Genomic DNA, 24,174 nt, shown 5'->3' with positions numbered 1-24,174 from the left:
GAAGTGACTGGGAGTGACTGGGATCATCCTGATGGAAACTGGAACCATCCTGGGGCAAGTGGAAGTAACTGGGTGCAGTGGGTTTCTGTGGCTGGGTTTTGGTAGCGGGGGGGGCTACAGGGCTGGCTTCTGTTAGAAGCTGCCAGAAGCTTCCCCTGTCCCGTGGAGCCAATGCCAGCCAGCTCCAGGATGGAATTCCTGCCTCTGGCCAAGGCTGAGCCAGTCAGGAGTGACAGTAACACCTCTGGGATAACATATTTAAGAAAAAGAAGGAATTCCAGCCAGGAAAGAGCGGAGTGAGACCATGGGAACAGCAATGCAGACCCCAAGGGCAGTGCAGAAGGAGGGGCAGGAGGTGCTCCAGGTGCTGGAGCTCAGGCCCTGTAGACCGTGGGGCAGAGCAGGGTGGGGCAACTGTGCCCCTGCAGCCTCTGGGGGAGCATCGGGGTGCAGAGACCCCCCTGCAGCCCCTGGGGGACCATCGGGGTGCAGAGACCCCCCTGCAGCCCATGGGGAACCATCGGGGTGCAGAAACCCCCCCTGCAGCCCATAGGGGAGCATCGGGGTACAGAGACCTCCCTGCAGCCCGTGGGGGAACATCGGGGTGCAGAGACCCCCCTGCAGGCCATGGGGGAGCATCGGGGTACAGAGACCTCCCTGCAGCCCGTGGGGGAACATCGGGGTGCAGAGACCCCCCTGCAGCCCATGGAGGCTCCCACGCTGCAGCAGGTGGATGCAGGAAGGGGGCTGTGACCCCGTGGCAGGCCCAGGATGGAGCAGGGTCCTGGCAGGGACCTGCAGCCTGTGGAGAGGGAAGCCCAGGCTGGAGCAGGCTTTTCCTGGGCAGGACTCGTGGCCCCTGTGGGGGACCCACACCAGTACAGCTCATCCATGAAGGACTGACCCCATGGAGGAGTGACCCACGGGACAGCAGGTTGGGAAGAGCTGCTGCCCGAGGGATGGACCAGAGAGGTCCATCAAGGACTGTCTCCCGTGGGAGGGACCCCATGGGAGCAGGGAAAGAACTCCAACTCCTCTCCCTGAGCAGTGGCAGAAACAACTGACAGTGACCCCCATTCCCGTCCCCCTGCACCGCTGAGGGGGAGGAGGGAGAACATAAAAAGAGGGGTGGGGGGAAGGTGTTTTTAAGACTTTTATTTCTCACTCTTTGGCTCTTATCCTGTTAGTAATAAATTTAAGTACTATTCCCACTTGGAGTCTGTTTTGCCCATGAAGGTGATCAGTCACTGACCTCTCCCAGCTCTTATCTCTACTTATGAATCCTTAGCTGTTTTGTTTTTTTTTTTCTCTCTTCTCTGCCCAGTTGCAGAGGGAGAGAGAAAGCGGCTTTAGTGGGTACCTGATATCTGGCCAGGGCCAACTCACTACAAGAATATAAAAAGAAGTCATTTTTTGGTCTTGTTCTGATGCAGTTAAGGAGCTGGAAATCCAAGACTGGTGCAGGGAGGTCCAAAGCATGGCTTTGTGTCTGGATGAGGGAGACATCACATTTAGAGGAGACAGACTCTGCAGTTGCTTTCCTAGACTTTGTCCCACCTTAATGGTGTTTTTCCACCCACAGCAGCGTTGCTGGGAGATGTTGCAGTGGCACATCCACCCTTCTCTGCCAGGGCAGCATCTTGGCCCTTCCCACCCCACCATGGATTTTCCATTCCTGTGGCAGGGACTTGTCCCCACCTGATATCCGAATGGGAAATGCAACTCCTGGGGGTGGCTTTCATGGTTCCACCACAGGCTGGCACAGATTCTGATCCAGCTTTGAGAAATTGTGTGGTCTATGTGTTCTGGATAAAGCTGTCCCACCTTTGCACGTTGTGACCCGAGGGAGTTTCGGTGGCCAATTTGTGTATCAAAAGCACTCAGTATTAAAATGTACCAAGTTGCACCTGTGCACGAATCTGCACGAGCTCAATGCCCTGAGTACCCACACAGGCTTTTCTGTCTCGAATCCTGCTCATTCTGTGCCTGGGACTGGATTTATTTCAGCAGCTAAATGGTTCACTGGAGGACTAATTGGGTCTGAGAGCTTGAGTCCTTTGCAAAAGATTATTGGCATGCTGGCAGGAGCAGCTCCTTTCCTTCTTTTCCCCCTTCAGTATAAAAGATGAATTGTAGAGAAACCAAGTACCACACGGCCCCTGCGCCAAGCCCGTCAGCGCTCCCGGCTCGGTGTTCAGCACAGAAAGTCCCTTTATATTTGGGAAGCGGAGGGAGAAAATTCTGGAAGCGCGAGAACGCGGCGATAGCTGGGATGAACTGGGATGAACTGGGAGCCCTTAGGAAAGGATTGGGAGGTACTGGGATAAACTGGGAGCCCCGAGGAAGGAACCGGGGCCCTTCCGCCATTTGCGTAGCGCTGAGGGCAGGGCGCTTACGCCACTTGCGTAGCCTTACGCAGTTTACGTAGCTCCCCTCCCTTGCTGTTACCGGCGGCCCCTTACGCCATTTGCGTAGGGCTGTGGGCAACGGCAGAGCCCCTTACGCCGTTTGCGTAGCGCTGTGGGCAGCGGCGTTAGGAGCGGACTGGGGCGGACTGGGATGGACTGGGAGCCCTTAGGAAGGGACTGGGAGCCCTTTGGAGAGGACTGGGATGAACCGGGAAAGGTCCGCGAGCCCTTAGGAAGCCACCGGGGTCCTTCCGCCATTTGCGTAGCGCTAAAGGCAGGGCCCTTGCGCCATTTGCGTAGCCTTACGCAACTTACGTAACTTCCTCCATTGTTATTACCGGCGCCCCCCTTACGCCGTTTGCGTAGCGCCGCGGGCATTGCCAGCCCCTTACGCAATTTGCGTAGCGCCGCTCCATTGCCGCCAGCGGTGCCATCTTACGCCGTTTGCGTATTCCTGCGCCGTTTGCGCAGCGCGGCGGGGGCGGGCCCGTATCCCTGCGTGCCGATATTTATTTATCAGTGTCCAGGCGCTCGACCCCTCAGCCCCTCACACACCCACGGGCCCCACGGCAGCGCGGGGGAGGATCCCAGGGGTGTCCAAAAGCTCCTCCAAAAGTCAGTTTATGGCTTTGCAGAGGGCTCTCGGGAGTCACCGAGGGGCTGAATGTGAAGAGAGAAAAATTAAATCTTTAGGGGGGGAAAAAAAATATAACAATTGCATTTCTGTTTTCCTGAGGAGCCGTGGGTGTTTTTAGGCAGCTGCCTGCAGAGGCCATTGCCGTTTTGTGAGGCGGCATTAATGCAAGAGGAGACTTGTGCTGCTCATGGAAATTCGGATTTTAAGGTTTTTCTCCTTGGTTTGAAGCTTCGTCATTCTTCCTTCACCCTCTTTCAGAGCAAAGGCTTTAATTTTTAAACTTAAGGGGAAAAAGTAATAACAACAAGTGAGGAAAACTAGGGGGAAAAGGGAAAAGTTCTTCTGAAAGGATTACAATGTGCAAGCAAAATCAGTTCTCTCTCCAGGAGAGAAAAAAATATTAGAGGTGTAAATTGGCTCCAAAAATGCCCCCAAGGGCATGGGGAGGATAATCAGGATGACAAGTCTCTGGGAGCTGTGAGAGAGAGAATAAATGCTGGCATTTGGAAAGACAAGTGATAGTGCTGCATTTGATCTGGGTTTCATGTCATTATTTTCTGGTTTCAGAGTAAGAAAAAGCTGCTCATTTACTTTTCATGTAGCTGTATTTTTTTTCCTGACTTCTTGAGGAGGCAGAGCTGATGAAATCGTGCTGGAAGAGGCCTGAAGCTTTTGATCTGATGTTCAGCTTCAACAAATTTCACTTGTGGAGTTTCTGCACTTTGGGGGAGGCTGCAGGTTATAGAAATGAATTAGTGCATCTGCTAAAGGAAGAGGAGTATTAGTCATGTTTAAAACCAAGACTAAGTCAGATTCCTCCACATTGGCTGCAGTTGAATTTTGCAAGGTTTCTGATCTCCTGGCTCTGGCTGTGAAGGTGTTTCCTTTTCAAGCCTGTCACCTGCAAAGATTTGTCTGGGACAGTGATTTCTTCATCACAGAAAAGCAATGTAGAGAAACCTCTTTGCCACCCCAAGATCATTATTTTCTTGATTGCCCTCTTGTACTCTGCTGAGGTTCCATTACATCTGCAGGTCAAATGTAACCTGAATGCAGCACTGATCACAGAGAGCAATAAATATAGTACAGAGCTTTAGTGTGAACTTCATGCACATCCTTGGTTTGTTTGTGTAAGACTGTGTATTATACAGATAATATAAAGCATAAAATAGTTTTCATATATAAAAATTACTTTTCCAGCACATACTAATGTGCCTTTCATAACCTCCTAATTAGGTTATGTTTTCTCCTAAACTTAATTCCACTTTATGACCAACATTGAGTAGACTTCAACTTCATTTTTGGTTCCAATTTTCATTCTGTTCAGTGTGTGTGTATATATATGTATACACAAGAAGATAGTCCTTTATTCAGCATACGGGCCTACATACCAAGCCCAAAGCCCTCTACTCAGTGCTGATGGGCAAACGCTTCTAACAGATAAAACCTCCATTCTGAATCAATGGTCTGAACACTTTCAGACTCTTTTCAGCACCAACTGTGTAGTCCAAGACTCAGCAATTCAGTCCATCACACAACAACCAGTGAAATATGAATTGGATACTGCCCCCACTTTAGGAGAATCCCTTAAGGCCATACAGCAGGTGAAAATCGACAAGGCAGCTGGGGTTGATGGAATTCCACCCAAAGTCTGGAAATGTGGGGGCCTTGCACTCCATGCTAAATTTCATGAGTTTGTGGTGCGCTGTTGGGAACCAGGCGAACTACCATCAGGCCTTCGAGATGCAGTCATCATCACTTTGTATAAGAAGTACTAAATCAGACTGCTCATATTACCCTGGTATTACTCTGCTCTCCATTGCTGGCAAAATCCTGGCAAGAATACTCTTGAACAGACTAATACCTGCTATAGCAGAAGGAATGCTACCTGAAAGTCAGTGTGGTTTCAGAGCCAACAGGAGCACCACAGACATGGTGTTTTTTCTCAGACAACTGCAAGAGAAGTGTAGGGAACAGAACAAAAGTCTCTATGTAACCTTTGTCGACCTCACCAAGGCTTTTGGTACTGTGAGCAGAAAAGGTCTGTGGCAGATTTTGGAATGTTTAGGTTGTCCCTCGAAGTTCCTTAAAATGATCATCTCACTCCATGAGGATCAGCACGGCCAAGTCAGATGTGGTGATGAACTTTCTGAGCCCTTTCTAATAACCAGTGGTGTGAAACAAGGCTGCGTTCTCGCTCCAACCCTATTCACAGTCTTTTTCAGCAGGATGCTCCAAAGGGCCACGGCAGACCTCGATGATCAGGACAGTATCTACATTCGATATCGTACTGATGGAAGCCTTTTCAACCTAAGGCGACTGAAGGCCCACACCAAGACCTTAAACCATCTTGTCCGGGAGCTGCTTTATGCTGATGACGCCGCCCTTGTCGCCCACACAGAAGCAGCTCTGCAGCGTTTAACATCCTGCTTTGCAGATACTGCTGAGCTCTTTGGGCTGGAAGTCAGCTTAAAGAAGACAGAAGTTCTCTATCAACTGGCACCTCAGTAAGTCTTCCATCATCCCCATATCACCATTGGCCAATCAGAACTCAAATCAGTTCAGCAGTTTAATTACCTAGGCAGCCTCATCTCCTCGGATGGTAAGATTGACAGAGATAGACAACAGGTTAGCAAAGGCATAGAGAGCTTTTGGAAAGCTTCATAAAAGAGTTTGATGAAATAAACACTTGAAGAAAAGCACCAAGATCAGTGTTTACAGAGCCGTAGTGCTGTCCACTCTCTTATACGGATCTGAATCATGGGTCATCTACCGCCACCACCTGCGACTCCTAGAACACTTCCAACAACGCTGCCTTTGCACAATCCTAAACATCCACTGGTCAGATGATGTGACCAATCCATCTGTTCTAGAACAAGCAGCAGTCACAAGTATTGAGGCCATGTTGCTGAGAACACAGCTGTGCTGGGCAGGGCACATCTCCAGGATGAAGGACCAACCACCCCCTCCCTAAGATCCTGCTTTATGGTGAACTTGCCACCAGCTGCCGCAAGAGAGGAGCCCCAAAGAGGAGATACAAGGACTCCCTGAAACAACATCTCAGCCTTGGCCATATTGATCACCATCACTGGTCTACTCTGGCCTCCAGTCGGGAGGCCTGGAGACACACCATCTATAACACTGCTGATGCTTTTGAGAACGCACGCAGGATCACCCTCGAGGAGAAAAGACAACGCAGAAAGAATCTTGCCTTGCAGAATATGCCACCTAAGGAGTCTTTCTGCTGTGCCTTTTGCAATCGGACATGTCTATCTCATATTGGCCTCATAAGTCACCAGCGTGCCTGTAACAAACGTGGATAGAGCCTTCCTAAATCATCGTTCGCAAAGCCTCGCCATGATGATGATGAGCTGGAGCAAGATGGGGGGGGATGTGTCACTTCTCTATGACATCACATGCTCCCTGTGACACCACATCTTTCCTGTGACATCACACCTCTCCTATGACATCACATCCATCATATGATATCACATCTCTCCTGTGATATCATCCCTGTGACGTCGCATCCTCCCTGTGACATCCCAGCTCTCCTGTGACATCACATCTTTCCTGTGACATCATACCTGTCTGTGACATCACATCTCTCCTATGACGTCACATACACCATATGACATCACAGCTCCCCTGTGACATCACAGCTCCCCTGTGACATCATAGCTGATGTAACATCCATCATATAACATCACATCTCTCCTGTAATACCATATCATCCCTGTGACATCACACATGCCCTGTGACATCACATCCTCCATGTGACATCACATCCTTCATGTGACATCACCACTCCCCTATGATGTCACATCCATCATATCACATCTCTCCTGTGATATCATATAATCTCTGTGACACCATATCATCTCTGTGACATCACATCCTCCCCATGACATCACAGCTCCTCTGTGACATCACATCCTCCCTGTGACATCAGAGCCGACATCACGTCCATCATATGACATCACATCCTTCCTGTGACATCACATCTCCTCTATGACATCACATCCATCATATGGCATCACACCTCTCATGTGATATCATATAATCCCTGTGACGTCACATCCTCCCCTGTGACATCACATTGTCCCTGCAACATCAAAACTCCCCTATGACATCACATCCTTGCTATGCAATCACATCACCCTTATGACATTACACCTCCCTTGTGACATCACAGCTCCCCTGTGACATCACACCTAACCTGTGACATCACATCCGTCCCTGTAACATCACACGTCTCCTGTGACTTCACATCCTTCCTGTGACATCACATCTGTCCTAGGATGTCACATCCATCATATGACAACACATCTCTTCTGTGATATTCTATCATCCCTGTGACATCACGTCTTCTCCTCTGATATCACATCCTCTCCATGACATCACACCTCCCCTATGACATCACATCCTCCAATCTGATATCACATCCTCCCTGTGACATCACAATATCCCCTGTGACATCACATTCTCCCTGTGACATCACAGCTCCCCTATGACAACACACCATCACATCACAGCCCCCTGTGACACCACAGCTGACATCTGTCCATCATATGACATCACATCCTTCCTGTGACATCACATCTCTTCTATGACATCAGATCCATCATATGACATCACAACTCTCCTGTGATATATCATTCTTCTGACGTTACGTCCTCTCCTGTGACATCACACCTTCCCTATGACATCACACCTCCATGTGACATCAAAGCTGACGTCACATCCATCATATGACATCACATCTCTCCTGTGAAATCATATCATCCCTGTGACATCACATCCTCCCTGTGACATCACAGCTGCCTTATGACATCACATCCCCGTAACATCACATTCTTCCTGTGACATCACATCTCACCTATGATGTCACATTCATCATATGACATAACATCTCATAGAAATATCACAACTCCCCATGACATCGCAGCCTCCTGTGACATCACAGCTGACATCACACCCATCGTTTGACATCACATCCTTCTCAAGACATCACATCTCCCCTGTGACATCACAGTTCCACTCTGACATCACACCTGCCCTGTGACATCACATCTCCCCTATGAGGTCACATCCATCATTTGACATCACACCTCTCCTGTGATATCATAGCATTCCTCTGACATCAAACCTGTTCCGTGACATCAGATACTTCCTGTAACATCATAGCCCCCCCATGATGTCGCATCCATCACATGACATCATGTCTCTCCTGTGATATCATATCATCCCTGTGACGTCACAGCTCCCCTGTGACATCACACATCTCCTGTGACATCACATCTCCCCCATGACATCACATCCATGATATGAAAACACATCCTTCCTGTGACATCACAGCTCCCCTATGACATTACCTCCTCCCCTGTGACATCACACCTCTCCTATGACATCACATCCTCCCCGTGTCATCACATCCTTCCTATGACATCATATCTCCCCTATGACATCGCAACCATCATATGACATCACATATCCCTTGTGATATCACATCCTTATTGTGACATCAATGCTCCTCTATGACATCACATCCATCATATGACATCACATCCTTTCTGTGACATCACATTTCCTCTATGACAGCACACCTCCCCATGACATCACATGTCCCCTATGACATCAGATCTCCCCTGTGATGTCACAACCATCATATGACATCACACCTCTCCGGTGATATCATATCATCCCTGTGATGTCACATCCTCCTCTGTGACATCACATCCTCCCCATGACATCACAAAACAACCATATGACATCACATCCTTCCTGTGACATCATAGCTCCCTCACGACGTCGCATCCATCATCTGACATCACATCTCCCTTGTGACATCACGTCCTCCCTGTGACATCACAATGTCCCCTGTGACATCACATCCTTCCTGTGGCATCACATATCCTCTGTGAAGTCACATCCATCATATGACATCACATCTCTCCTGTGATATCATATCATCCCTCACCTGATGCAACTTAAGGCCTTTTCCTCTCTTCCTGTCACTAAAGGCTTTGCAGAAGAGACTGACTCCCACCCCACTAAAACCTCCTTTCAGGTCATTACAGAGAGCAATGAGGTCCCCCCTGAGCCTCCCCTTCTCCACACTCAACAAGCCCAGTTCCCTCAGCCGTCCCTTAGCAGACATGTTTTCCAGAGCCTTCCCCAGCTCCGTTCCCTTCTCTGGACACGCTCCAGCCCCTCAAGGGCCTTTTGGCACTGAGGGGCCAGAACTGGACACAGCACTCCAGGTGGGGCCTGCCCCATGCCCAGCACAGAGGGGCAATCAGTTCTCTGCTCCTGCTGGCCACACTCTTCTCCACAAAGGCCACGATGCCCTTGGCCTTCTTGCCCCCCTGGGCACACTCTGCCTCATACCCAGCCTTCCCAGGGGCTGGGGTCAGGGCTTGGCCCATTGTATTAAAGAAACAAGTCAAGGTTTATTCCGCATCAGAGCCACCTTTCCCTTGCTTGTCCATCTTTGTCATCACTGTCTGCAGTTTTCTGTTCCAAGTGGAATCTGGGGACACTTTCACAGTCATGTCCTTCAGTGGGACCCATTAACAGTACAAGAAACTTCAGTATTTCAAACTCATTTTGACTTCTTGAGAAGTTGTTTGAACTTCCTCTCAGGGACTGAGTCTCATGTAAACAACATCAAACCCCCCCGAGGGTCATGAAATGCCTGGGGCTGTTGCTGTGCTGCTGAGCTGGGCCGGGCTCCTGGCACACAGGGAGCTCCTGGCAAGCAAAGAGGAGCTTCAAAGAGACAGCTCTGCTGGTGAGCAGCTTCTCTGCACAGCCCAGCAGGGCTGAGGGCACTGCCTGCAGCACCGAGGGGAGAAAAGCAAGGCAGAGAGAGGTTACACACAGCCTGGACTGGGAGGGAAGTCGAGAGGAAGATCCACTGGAGGAGGAATCTTTCCAGGCTTCCTTACGGTGAGTCAGCATGAAGGGCAATGTGTCTGCAGTTGGTGCAAAGATCTCCTAACGCTGGCACATCCCACTCCCTGCTGCACCATCCCAGGCACATCCCAGCAGGGTTCCCTTCTCCCAGGGATGGCTGCAGGGTTGTGAAGCCGGGCTGTGCCACCCAGGCTGCCCCAAGCTGTCCTGCAGAGCAGGGTCCTGCAGCCCAGGGCTGTGCCGGGGCAGGAGCTCTGCCACTGCCAGGGGCAGCTCTCAGCCGGGCTGGGGAGCTCCCTCAGGGCTGGGCAGAGGCTGGGGGTGGAAAGAAGAAAGCCTGGCAGGGCAGGGCAGGTTTCTTCTGCTATCAAGTGAGAGTTTCATGGGTCAGGGCTGCTCACAGAACCAGAGCACCCCAGGATATTTTCCAGGGGATACTTCAAGGGGAACATCCAAGGAGGGATTTCACTCAAGATCTCAAGCCACATGCCTGCTGGTTTGAGTTCCAGAGGGAACTGTGAGGAGCTCCTCAGGACTGAGAACAACTTGCTGGCACTGCTGGTGTCTGGGAGGTGGCACAGCTGGCTCAGGGTGAGGCTGCCCTGAGTGCCCAGTGGGCTCTGCCCTGGCCTCTCCCAGCTGGACCCTCCCTGTGCATTTCCCTGGTTCTCAGCTTGCCCCTGGTCCTGAGGTTGTTCCCTCCTTCTCTCAGTCAGGCTCACTGGGGAGGGCAGTTCAAGCTACACAGTCCAACACTGATCCTGGGATTCCCCTATGGCAGGTGTGTCCCTGGGAATGAGACATTCCCATTGTCCTCTGCCCTGTGGGGTGTGGGCAGTGAAGTCTGTGAGCCTGGATAAGGAGCTCTTTTCCCCTCAATCAGACCCCGTCATTAGGACACTTGGCTCTTTTCTGAGGTGTCCTTCCAAGCTGGGAGCTGCCCTGGAGAATGCAAATCATCCTCCCAGCACAGCTGTGTTCTCTGAAAGCCCCAGTGGAGAGGGGCAGAGACGCTGTGCCCATGCCAGGAGATGCTGTTGGGTTGGGGAGATGAGCCACGGGTGTCCTTGGCTCCAAGTGGGGTGCTGAGCCCTTGAGACAGGCTGAGACATTGAGGGGTGTGAGATGGATCCCTCTGCTCTCAACAGGGTCTGGTGGCTTTTCAGACCAAAAAGGGAGTGTGATCAATCTCCATCTCAGGAAGGTGCAAACCCAGGGCAGCTGGAAAAAGAGAGAGGGACAGAGCAGCTCCCCTCACTCTGCACTAAGCCCCAGATAATCCTCCTGCCTGGCAGGATCTGCTCTGTTCTCCTCGAGTGCATCAGAAGTGCTGAGGGGTTCTGACATCCAGGAACACTCCTTAGAAAAGATGAATGGAGTCTGAAAACAATCCCAAACTTCTGAAACTGCCTTCTGCTCTCTTGGTTCTTTTTGGGAGTGCAAATGCTGACAAACTCTTTTGCACTGGGAGCAGTTCCATCTGACAGAGCTGAACACCAGGAGGGGTCCCTGTGCCCACCATGCCCATGACCCCACCGGTGCAGAGCAGGGCTGACCCCTCACAGCCAGTGGGCAGAGGGTCTGCTCCTCACGGAAGATGTAGTGAGCCCCAAGCAGGGCTCCAGCCCTGGAGCTGAAGGAGAGATTCCTAGAAAAGGAAAACCAATGGAGCAGCGAGAGGGGTGTTGGAAAGAGGCATTGAATTTTCTCAGAATGTTCTGCCCTAACTTGTCACTGTTATTTCCTCCTTGAACAGTGCCCCGCATCTAGAGGCAGCAAATGTCCAACAGCAGCTCCCTCACCCAGTTCCTCCTCCTGGCATTCGCAGACAGGAGGGAGCTGCAGCTCCTGCACTTCTGGCTCTTCCTGGCCATCTCCCTGGCTGCCCTCCTGGCCAACGGCCTCATCCTCAGCGCCGTAGCCTGTGACCACCACCTGCACACCCCCATGGGCTTCTTCCTGCTCAACCTCTCCCTCACAGACCTGGGCTGCATCTGCACCACTGTCCCCAAAACCATGCACAATTCCCTCTGGGGCACCACAACCATCTCCTACAAGGGATGTGCTGCACAGCTCTTTTTCCTTGCCTTTTTCCTTTCAGCAGAGTATTATCTCCTCACCATCATGTGCTACGACCGCTACGTTGCCATCTGCAAACCCCTGCACTACGGGACCCTCCTGGGCAGCAGAGCTTGTGCCCACATGGCAGCAGCTGCCTGGGCCACTGGCTTTCTCAATTCTCTGCTGCACACAGCCAGTACATTTTCCCTGCCCCTGTGCCAGGGCAATGCCCTGGGACAGTTCTTCTGTGAAATCCCACACATCCTCAAGCTCTCCTGCTCACACTCAGGCTACCGCAGGGAAATTGGGCTTATTGTGGTTAGTGCCTGTTTAGGGTTTGGTTGTTTCATTTTCATTGCTTTCTCCTATGTGCAGATCTTCAGGGCTGTGCTGAGGATCCCCTCTCAACAGGGACGGCACAAAGCCTTTTCCACCTGCCTCCCTCACCTGGCTGTGGTCTCCCTGTCCCTCAGCACTGGCACAGTTGAACACCTGAAGCCCCTTTCTATTTCCTCCCCATCTCTAGATCTGATTGTGTCAGTTCTGTACTCGGTGGTGCCTCCAGCACTGAACCCTCTCATCTACAGCCTCAGGAACCAGGAGCTCAAGGATGCCCTGAAGAAACTCATAACTGGGTGTTTTTCAGAAGCAATAAACTCTCCTTCTGCATGTTATGGACCTCATTAAAGGCCAGTTGTGTTCTGTGCTTCATTAACACCCACCATATCTTCCCTATTTTTTGCTCCTGGTAGGGGTGTTACTTTTGTGATAATTTGTTCACACCAAAAAATCCTTATAAATGTATATATAAAGAGATATATATATATATAAACACCATTTTCAATTCAGTGTAAGCCTTTCTAGCCTGGCCTAGAAGCTGTACAAATTGGGACTTGTACTCACTGTCTGCTTAAATACCAAATAAAGAACTCTGCCTTGACTTGTTTGCCTGACATCTCTCCTCTCTGACTTCTCTGCAGCTGCAGAGTCAGTGCCTCTGTGCAGAGCTGGGCCAGAAAAGAGTCCCAGCAGAGCAGCAGTGCCAGGGAGCAGCAGCCCTTCTCCTGCGTGGCCTCCTCTCCCTTCCCTTCCACACTGTCCTGCAGAGCCCTGTGTTGTTGGAGGCCTCAGTGCTCTGGCAGTCGGTGCCAGTCCTGCTGCAGGACTGTCCAGGGACTGCAGGCAGGGACAGCCACGGGCACTGCTGGCACAGAGCTGACCTCTGCAGCAGCACTGCCATCCTGCAGGGGCATCTCCTCAGGCCAGGGCCTCAAAGCTTCCGTCTGCTTTCCACTTTGCTCTCCAGGATGTGCCCAACACAACGCCCTGCAGAGGAAAACAGCAGGGACCAGCACAAGGGTGGGAGTGCTCAGGGTGGGGGCACCCAGCAGTGCCCTGGCACAGCCAGCGCCGCTCCCAGCACTGGCCTCTCACCCCAGGCCATTGGGCTTGTTCTTCCCTCCAAGGAGGGACAGCAAATGACCAGCTCAGGAGTCCATGTTTGCACTGCATGGACAAGACATGCCCATGTGTCACGGCTTGGGGCTGGGGGGTGGAAGGCTTAGACAAAGTTGATGGCAGAAGCAGTCTCGTTGAGCTACGAGGGGCAGAAAGGACCCCCTTGCTTTCCAAACTCCTTCTCAGAGAGGAGACTGGCTGTGGCTGGATCCAATCTCAGGCTCAGAGTTTGGGTTCAATTGAAGGAATTATAGAGATGTGATTCAATCACTTTGTCCTGCAGGTTTTAGTGATGGCAAATCAGAAATATTTCTAGAAAAACAATGATTTATTATGACAAATGAACAGAAAATTGATCAGAAAAGTGACCAGATGAAAGACCTTAAACAGAATTATTTCCTGCACAGTAAAAAAGCCAAAACCTCCTAGCAGTATAGTGTAAGATAGGACAGTGCAGTCTATCAAAGTCATTCTATTAAAGTAATTGGATCAAAGCCAGCAAAAAGAAACAATCCTGAAGCAGAGATTGAGGTAACTCATCACACAATGACAGGGGTTAATTCTTTTTCTTCCACCCAGCCCCTGGGCAGTGACCATGAAGAGCTGTCTCTGCTTCATGGCAGAAGCTCCACACACTTCAAGGAAGTCTGTGGAAGAATCTGCCACATGACAGTTGGACGGGGCTTTTATAGTTATCAATGATTTGACTGCCAGATATATTTGCAGGCCAGGAAACAGCTTATCTGTCAAATCCCGCTTCAGAAAGCAGGATGTGTGTTTGAAGTTTCATGAAGCACTTTGAGTTGAGCACAATTCAACATTAAAAACAGCACCTTTGCACCAGCAGTAACTCATCAAAGAGAGCTTGTATTGTTTGCATTCTCTGACCATTTTTTAGGTATTGTCAGAGCAGAGCACCTTGCCAGAAAAGGCCCCTTGATTCCATGAGGTTCCAAAAACTCTCAGGGTTCCTTTGGTTCCATGAGGCCCTACGGTGTCACAATGGCTCCTTGATTTCAGGATGTTCCAAAACATCCCACGGTTCCCTTGGCTCCAAGAGGCTCCCCAGTGTCCCACCGGCCCCTGGATTCCAAGAGGCCCTGCAGTGTCCCAATGGCCACTCGGTTCCAGGAGCCACAGCGGCTGCCGCCGGCGTCTGTGCCCGGAGCCGCCGCTCTCACGGGGCTGCCGCACTCACCGCCGGGGTTGCCGCTCGCGCAGCCGCCGCTCTGCCCCGGCTGCACCGGGACCCGGCACCGCCTCGGGCCTGCGCTGCCGCCTCAGCGGCCACAGGGACACAGGGATGGGGGACCTTTGCTCTGACACTGAGGGGGCCTGGCTTTGTTCTGCTTGGGTCTGGGCTTTAGGAAAATTGCTGTTCATTTTTATTCTCCACTGGAACACCTCCAGAATTCCAAAGGTTTCCTAATCCAGGGGGAGGGGTTTCTATGGCATCGGAGGTGCTGCCCCTCAGGACACATTGTCAATAAACCATCCAGCTGACTGGGATGGGTGTAAGAGCTGGGGAACATAGGATAAGGAGTCATCCACTGAAAACCGTGGAATATTCCCTACCTGAATCCTAACCCAAAGAGAAGAGTTTGGATACAATTCCCAAATAGTTTGGAAACTCCAGTCATTCCTGACACCAGGATGGAAATTCAGCAGATCACTCAAGCCAGTCACCTTGGGAGCCCACAACCAGCAGGGCTGAGGGAGGCCCTGGCAGCTCCCCAGCACCTCCCTCTCAGTGGGACACCTCTGGCAGCCTCTCCCAGCTCAGGAACCCTCCAGTTTGCAACACTCCAAAGATCATCCCTGATGCCCAGGACAATTCTGATCCCCTCCACAAACACTCCTCCAGCTGTGACCCTTGTCTGGTAGCAAACACAAAGGGATTTGGGGGAGTGTTTCCCTGACAACAAGGAGAATTTGGGAGAGGGACCTTTCCACACCCAGCTCTTGATGTGTCCACACATCTCTGCCTGGGTGTGGGTGTGAATTGACTGTGGTGGGAATGTTGTTGTTGTGAATCTATAATTCAGTCACTGTTAAAATTACAGCACATGCTATTGAATCACCTGATAACTGTTCAATGGGTCAATGATTAAGTGCTACTAATGTCTTTTGTCCCCTTATCTTTGGATCCAATTCGTTTGTGCCCTGACCCTCTTGCATCCCAAGGCTCTGTGTAAATCATTCCCTTTCATCAAAAAATATATATTTTTCATGACTTTCACTTTAAAGTCATCCTCCTTAGCTAAACTACAAAACAACTCCAATTAGCTCTAGAGGTCTTGAAGATAATTAAAGGAATGAAAATAATTTGTTTTTCAGTGTTTTAATGGGTCCCACAGTGTGTTTGGAGCTGCATCAGCTGTCAGTCCAAGATGGGCCATGTCAGAGCTGGTGAGGTTGAGGGGTGAGGAGAAATGTTGATCATACAGGGTCAGTGTGGATCTCCTGAGGAGACACTCGGCATCAAGATCACTTGGAGAACACCTCTATCACCTCTTCTCTGAACTAAAAAAATATCCATAATTGACAAAAAAAGTACAAATTTTGAAGACTTGTTTTGAAATTGCCTTGAAGACAATTAAAGGAAGACAAAGAGATCCTGAGGGATTTCTGGAATTTAATGAGCCCCACGGTGTGTTTGCAGCCCAGCCCACGATGCTGAGGTGCTGAGAGAAGATTGAAGCATCTGCTGAAGAAGTCAGAAGCCAAACTGCAAGTGCCTTGAAGCATTGCTGAGCCCCACTGAGGGCAGGCACTGCCAAAGCCTCCCCAGGGACTCCTTGGAGCAGCTCCTTGGAGGCCAGGAGTGCAGGCAGACAAAGGCTCTGGGCAGGCCCCTGCAATGCTGAGCAAAGCCTGCCTTGGTTTTGTGGAGCACAAAGGCCAAGGCCTGAGCCCCAGGCCCTGGCCCAGCAGATCCTGTCCCTCCCGGCTGGCTCAGGGCTGTTTGGGGGGCACTGGGATGGGAGGGGGAGGAACAACCAAGGCCCAAAACTGGGCAACCCCTGCCAGACTCCTGAGCGAGGGGCGAGGCAGAAACCAAGGGCAGAACCTGCCAGGCAAGTTGCTTGTGGTGGCCTGAGTGGCAGAGGCAGCTGCCAGAGGCAAGGGGACAAAGGCCTGGGTGCCTTTGGGCCTTGCAGCCCTGCCAGAGCCCTTGGCCATCTCTCCTGCAGGCTGTCCTGCCCTGGCCCTGCTGCTGCTCTGGCCTTGCAGGCTGCACACACCCCTCCTGCTTTCCCACCCCCTCCCAGCAGCATTTCTAGACCCTCCCTGATGTCTCTGCACCAGCTCTGGCTGTTCCCTGGAACACAAAGCCATGGGCTGATCCTGACTCCCTCTGGGTGACCTCTTGCACCACAAGGATCCCCGTTGTGTGATATTTCTTTTTCCTCACCTTCAGTCTGAACTTTCAATGCTACTCTTTGTGGAGATTTCATTCTATTTCCAATATGGAGAAAAGCTCCATCCTGTCAGGTCTCCTCTAGACCCTCTCCAGTTCTTCCTCATTCCTCCAGAATAGGGAACCTCAGAGACAGACAGACAGACCAGTCCAGATGTGGTGACCCCACAGCTGAGTCCAGGGGGGTGACAACTTCCTTGTCTGGGTGCCCACACTCCCCCTAAGGCAGCCCCATGTGCAGTTGGCCTTAAATCAAGGGGCCATTCTGATTCTTTGTAATGTTGCAGAATCAAGTGGCACCGTGACACTGCAGGGCCTGATGGAACCGAAGGAATGCAGGGACACTGTGGAATCTCGTGTAACCAAGGGACCATTGTGACATGCAGGGTCTCTATGGAACAAAAGGAACCCAGAGACATCTCAGAATCTCCTGGAACCAAGGGCCCACTGTGCCTCCCCAGAACTCCATGGAATCAAGCAGAGTCGCTGCCTCCCCCCCACCTCTACAGGGACCGGAGTCGCTGGCTCTGCCCCGCTTGGACACCTCTGGAGTCAGTGTGTTCTTGGGCAGCACAACTGATCTCAGACCAGAGAGTTTCCCACATTTTGCTTTACCCCCTCTCTCCTCTGGTTTAATTTTTGTTCTTTTTTCATTCAGGGGGAAAAGGGGGAAGGGAGGCACGTGTTGATCCCTGTTTGTATCTGTTTACAAAAGCGAATTGGGGCAGGGGAGAGAGGAGGCAATTTCTCTCTCTGCTGTTGCTTTGGACTGTTCTGTTGGTATTGCTGGTTTTGCTGCTCTATTTCTTGTCAGTAAACTCTTATTTTTTCACTTATATCTTCTTGTATTTTGTCTCTCTCTATTTGTGGGGAATAAAAGAGTAGTGAGTTCATTTGATTGGAGTTCCCACCCCAATATGTGTCTTTAAACCAGGACAGGTTGCTCAAGGGCTCCCTGAAATTTGGCATCATCCACAAAGGACTTGAAAATACATTTTGTCCCATTGCACAGAGAGATAATAAATATGTTCTACAGTGGTGTTCAAGGGCTGGTCACTGAGGGATTTCACCAGGAAGTTGCTGCCAAGAGGACTTTGTACCATGGATTTTATTTGACACTCTGCATTCAGCCAACTTCCCACCCACCACATCTTCCACTTCTTCAGTCCAGCTCTCACCAGTCTGGCCATAAGGAGACCACAGGAGACCATGTCAAGGGCCTTGATGAAGTCTGGGCACACAACATCTTCTTCTATTCCCTCCCACAGGGGTTCTGCAATCCCTGCCTTGTCTTTCCCATGCCTGGGAATGGCTGCAGGAGGACTTGCCATATCCCCTTCCCAGCCTGAGCTGGAACTCTGCCAACCCTCCTTGCTGCCCTGTTTGCAGACTGGTTCCATGTCTGCCTTTCCCAAGGCCCCAGGAAGCTCTGGGCTGGCTCTGGCCTTTCCAAGGGTTTGGGAGAGGTCTCCCAGTGACACTGCACAGCCTTCTCCAAATCCCTGACACCAAAACCTTTGCGATACCCCACACTTCCAGAGGAGTTCCCAGGACACAACACAGGCTGTCCTGGTGGTTCTGGAGCATTAAAGGGGATTTCTTCCTCGAGGCCAACCCCTCCAATTGGATCTGAGTGCAGCTGAAAGGTTTTCTCAGCATTTTCCACAGTGCCTCCCTGCCCTGAAGGTTTCTGGCCCTCAGGCTGGAGCTGAGGGGGTTGGGCAGGTGCCTGAGGAGGGGGTAGAACAAGGGCTGTGTCCAACTGTGCCAGGAGGGCTGTGCTGGGCAGGGATGAGGAGGCTGCAGAAAACAGTGGCACTGGGGAGGGGAGAGGAGCAGGTGGAGAGACCTTGTGCCTGCCCACGCTGGGATGACAGCTCTGAAGCACTCCCAGGATGTCCCTGTGAACAGGAGGGGAAGACTGGATCTGAAAATGAAACCTGGAAAGCAGAGAGCAGGAGTTTCATGGGGACACTGCAGGAGAGTTCCAGCCCTGGAGCAAGGACACAGAAGAAGTGACCCAGTCCATGCAGTGGCCTCAGAAGATCCCACAGCATCCTGGAGATGCTGGAAGGGAGCCCAGCTCTGCTTCACAAGTTCCCAGGGCCTGTCCCTGCCTGTGCTCCAAGGGCTTCCAGCCCACAGGACTGTGCTCAGAGAGCACTCAGGCCTTACAGGGAGAAAGGGGCTCAGGAGGACAGTGTGGAAGTGGCAAGAGAGCAGCTCTGCAAAGACCAAGCACTGCTGCTCCCTGGCAGTGCTGCTGGGCTTGGATTATTGTCTCCTTCCTGTTTGCAAATACACCCTGTCCTGCAGTGTGCTGTCCTTTGGGAACATCTGAGAAGAAGGGTCTTGGACAAAGAAGACACTGCAGGGTCCTTTATTTTGTTAAAATACGCTGTGAGCACAATTCATCATCTATACATCTCAGTGTCAAATTCAATGGGTAGACACTAAATTAGAAGGCAGATGGACAATAATATTTAATTGCACAGAAAATTATTGCCAGATGAACCTGATGACCTCCATGAAAAAGCTGAACAGGAAGGCTGGTCCATTAAAGAGGCCCATTCTGAATGCTACACACCAGAAAACCAGAACTTTATTGCTCCTGAAAAGCATCCTGTCATCATTTTTCTCAGGGCATCCTTGAGCTCCTGGTTCCTCAGGCTGTAGATGAAGGGGTTCAGTGATGGAGGCATCACCGAGTACAGAACTGATAGTACCAGATCCAGGGATGGGGAGGAGATGGAGGGGGGCTTCAGGTAGGAAGACAAGACAGTGCTGAGGAACATGGAGACCACGGCCAGGTGAGGGAGGCACGTGGAAAAGGCTTTGTGCCGTCCCTGCTGAGAGGGGATCCTCAGCACAGCCCTGAAGATCTGCACATAGGAGAAAACAATGAAAATAAAACAGCCAAGTCCTAAAGAGATAGTAAACGAGAGAAGCCCAATTTCCCTGAGGTAGCCTGAGTGTGAGCAGGAGAGCTTGAGGATGTGTGGGATTTCACAGAAGAACTGTCCCAGGGCATTGCCCTGGCACAGGGGCAGGGAAAATGTACTGGCTGTGTGCAGCAGAGCATTGAGAAACCCAGCAGTCCAGGCAGCTGCTGCCATGTGGGCACAAGCTCTGCTGCCCAGGAGGGTCCCGTAGTGCAGGGGTTTGCAGATGGCAACGTAGCGGTCGTAGCACATGATGGTGAGGAGGAAATACTCTGCTATGATGAAGAACAGAAAGAAAAAGAGCTGTGCAGCACATCCCACATAGGAGATGGTTGTGGTGCCCCAGAGGGAATTGTGTATGGCTTTGGGGACAGTGGTGCAGATGCAGCCCAGGTCTGTGAGGGAGAGGTTGAGCAGGAAGAAGCCCATGGGGGTGTGCAGGTGGTGGTCACAGGCTACGGCGCTGAGGATGAGGCCATTGGCCAGGAGGGCAGCCAGGGAGATGGCCAGGAAGAGCCAGAAGTGCAGGAGCTGCAGCTCCCGCCTGTCTGCGAATGCCAGGAGGAGGAACTGGGTGAGGGAGCTGCTGTTGGACATTTGCTGCTTTTTAGGACAGAGTCTGTTCAGAAAAGGAAAGCACAGGGAACAATTAAGACAGCCCCCTCTCAGCAAAGGCAGTGCAGTTTCCAGGGAATTCCCCTCCAAGTCAAGGCATTTCTTTTCTCTGGTTTGTGCTCTCTGAGGGTCCTGTGAGGGGCAGGAGCTTTGGCCATGTGCTGCCAAGGACTCAGCTTCGTGACAACTCTCATGATCACAGGGGATGTCACGTGGAACCGAGCTTTGTTTGAAAAGTTCAATTCCTGTACTCTTGTCTTGGAGCAATTTGGGCTGCAGGAGAGAAGCACAGTGTATCCTTAAAATAATTTTGACTAGGTTTTTTGGTTACAGTCATAACACCTGGGGGTGTTTCTTTAGGGTCAAATTTTTCTGATGACAAATCTGAAGAGTGTTGAGCCAGGACAGGCAGAAGGGCTGAGCTCTCCATTGCTTATTGCAGAGCCAAGAGAGCTGCAGTGCCTCTCAGCCTGTTTCCCATCTGCCCTGCACTTTCCCTTGGGCTGCCTTGAAGAGGACTTCACACACAGATTCATCTTTAAAAACCCCACCAAGATCTGTGCTGAGAGCAGGGCAGTGTTGCTTGAAAAGGAAGCCCTGTGAAGTGTCCCCTGTGCCAGCCCAGAGGTGCAGCTGTGCTGGACAGAGCAGGACAGGAGCCCTCCTGCAGAGAAGCCAAGGGCTGGGACAGGAGAGTGCCCACCCCCAAGGGAAGGCTCAGCACTGCCCAGGATCCTGTGCTCATCTCTGACACTGCCTGAAATATTCACCTCTGAGAGTAAAAAGTTTGAATTTCAGTGCAGCCTCCTGAACTGAGAGAACAATGTCTCTGCTACAATGCCTAAGCAGGAAACACACCTCAGGACTAATTCCTTTCCTGTAGTCCCTGTCTTTTGTGAGTTTTGCAAAAAATTCTCCATTGAATGTGGTGTAGTGGTCTGGAGCTGTGAGCAGGTCTGACCCTGTAACACTGAGACATGGAAAAGATCCTCCCTCAGCTGCCAGGTTTGCTTCTTGCCCACAGCCCTTCTGCCCCAGCCCTGGGAGCAGCTCCCCAGGCCAGCTGAGAGCTGCCCCTGGCAGGCAGCAGAGTCCCTGCCCAGCACAACACCCTGGGCTGCAGGACCCTGCTCTGCCCCACAGCCCTGGGCACCCCTGGTTGCACCCCCAGCTTCACAGCTCTTCCAAACTGCCCCAAAACAGCCCCTGCTCACCCATCCCATCAGTGGGGCTGGGCCAGCTTTAAGAGATGCCTCCAGGAGCTGCCCCTGCACTGCCCTGCAGCCACAGACTCACCCTGTGCAGCCCTGCCAAGATTCCTCCTGCAGGGAGCTCTCAGCCCTCCTGCCAGTGCTGAGCCCCTTGAAGCTCTGTCTGTGCCCTGCTGGTGTCCCTGAGCTGCCCTGGCAGTGCCCTCAGCCCTGCTGGGCTGTGCAGAGGAGCTGCTCACCAGCAGAGCTGTCTCTTTGAAGCTCTTCTTGCTTGCCAGGAGCTCCCTGTGTGCCAGGAGCCTGGCCCAGCTCAGCAGCACAGCAACAGCCCCAGGCATTTCATGACCCTCAGGGGACATTGAGGTTGTTTACATGAGACTCAGTCCCCGAGAGTAAGTTCAAACAACTTCTCAAGAAGTCAAAGTGAGATGGAAACACTAAGTTTCTTGTAGTGCTAATGAGTCTCACTGAGGGACACAACTGAGAACGTGTCTCCAAGTTCCAGTTAGAGCAGAAAACTGCAGACAGTGATGACAAGGATGGACAAGCAAGGGAAAGGTGGCTCTGATGCTGAATAAATCTTGACTTGTTTCCTTAATCCAAAGGACCAAGCCCTGACCCCCAGCCCCTGGGAAGGCAGATTCTGTCCCTGCCTCATTCCTCTGGGCTCTTCCTGGGGCACTGGGATGTGGGATGTGCAATGCCAAGGGCAGGACCATGGGGTGACACCTGCCAGGCTGCTGAGCAGGGACAAGGAGGCCATGAGGCCCCAGGGTTGCAAGGGGCCACTCCCCTTCTCCTGGCATCAGGGGCACAGTCAGCAGCCATGGCCAAAGGCCTGCAGAAGGTGGCTCTGTCAGGGCCTTTCAGCTTCTCCCCATCCCCGTCTCCTCTCCAGCCCAGGCTGTCCTACGGTGTCCATGCCCTGCCCCTTTCCCTGCAGGCTGTCGTCATCCCCCCGGCTGCCCCACCTGGCTGGCACCTTCCTGCACTGACATCTCTGCGTCCTCCCTGGCTCTTCCTGCACACACAAAGCCTTGGGCTCATCCAGACTCCTCCTGGGTGACGTGTTCCAGCCCAGTGTTTTCCATGGAGTGAAATTCCTTTTTCCTCATGTCCACTCAGGACCTCCCCAGCTGCACTTGGCATTAATTCTTTCTTTCTCATGCTCTTTTCTGCTCTGACAAAAGGATCCACCATCTCCAAACCCTCCCTTCAAGCCCTCTCAGGGCTGTCCTGTGCTGTCCTCAGTCTCCACACCATTGAGACCACAGCTCCTTAGCCCCTGTTTAGTGCTCATGTGCTTGAGACCTTTAAACCCCATCTTGGGAGATCTCTGGGCACTCATTAATGTTTTTGCAGATGAAAATATCGTGCTTAAAGCCTAAGTAAATCACAGTTGCCATGACAACCAGCATGCATTCCCATTGCTATGGTCAGTTACCATGGCAAATAGAATACATTCCCATTGCCACAGTCAGTTACCATGGCAACCATAATACATTCCCATTGCTACTGTCATTGACTGTGGCAAACAGCATACTTCCCACTGCTTCGGTCAGTTACCATGGCAACCATAATACATTCCCATTGCTACAGTCAGTTACCATGGCAACCAGCATATATTCCAATTGCTATGCTCAGTGACCATGGCAACCATCACACATTCCCATTGCTACGGTGGGTTACCACGGCAACCATCATACAGTCATGTTGATACGGTCAGTTACCATGGCAACCATCACACATTCCCATTGTTACAGTCAGTTACCGTGGCAACAATCATACATTGCCACTGGTATGCTTGGTTACCATGGCAACCAGCATACATTCTCACTGCCATGGTCAGTTACCACAGCAACCATCATACATTGCCATTGGTACAGTCAGTTACTTTGGCAACCAACATACAATCCCATTTCTATGCTCAGTTACCATGAACAACATCATACATTCCCATTGCTACACACAGGTACCATGGTAACCATCACACATTCCTATTGCTATGCTCGGTTACCATGGCAACCATTGCACATTCCCATTGCTACGGTCAGTTACCATGGCAACCATCATACAGTCCCGTTGCCACAGTCAGTTACCGTGGCAACCATCATACTTCCCACTGCTACAGTCAGTTACCATGTCAACCATCATACACTACAATTGCCACGGTCATTACCATGGCAACCATCACACATTCTGGTTTCTACTGTCAGTTACCATGAAAAACATCACACATTCCCCTTGCTACAGTCAGTTACCATGGCAACCATCACACATTCTGGTTTCTACTGTCAGTTACCATGAAAAACATCACACATTCCCCTTGCTACAGTCAGTTACCATGGCAACCATCAAACATTTCCATTGCTTTGGTCTGTTACCATGGCAACCATCATACATTCTTATTGCTATGGTTGGTTACCATGGCAACCAGCATACATTTCCATTGGTACGATCACTTACCACAGGAACCATAATACTTCCCACTGGTACAGGCGGTTAC

At 51.4% G+C, this 24,174-nt stretch overlaps 3 protein-coding genes across 3 annotated transcripts in view; 1 reads left to right on the top strand and 2 right to left on the bottom strand.

The window, feature by feature from the left end:
* The window catches only part of LOC135405272 (zinc finger protein 501-like), an 895,895-nt gene that overhangs the window by 226,972 nt on the left and 644,749 nt on the right, over window positions 1–24,174 (bottom strand). The window lies entirely within an intron of this gene.
* Window positions 11,706–12,708, top strand: LOC135404573 (olfactory receptor 14A16-like). Its single transcript, XM_064639309.1, has one exon. It carries the CDS (start codon window positions 11,740–11,742, stop codon window positions 12,706–12,708), a length of 969 nt encoding a protein of 322 aa, XP_064495379.1. The 5' UTR covers window positions 11,706–11,739.
* Window positions 19,480–20,440, bottom strand: LOC135404571 (olfactory receptor 14J1-like). The gene has a single exon (XM_064639308.1). The coding sequence runs from the start codon at window positions 20,437–20,439 to the stop codon at window positions 19,480–19,482; it is 960 nt and encodes a 319-aa protein (XP_064495378.1). The 5' UTR covers window position 20,440.

This window comes from Pseudopipra pipra, chromosome W, assembly GCF_036250125.1.
Source record: "Pseudopipra pipra isolate bDixPip1 chromosome W, bDixPip1.hap1, whole genome shotgun sequence".
NCBI lineage: Eukaryota > Metazoa > Chordata > Aves > Passeriformes > Pipridae > Pseudopipra > Pseudopipra pipra.
Note: the sequence above shows the minus strand (reverse complement) of the source record. Positions and strands in the feature narration are given on the sequence as shown.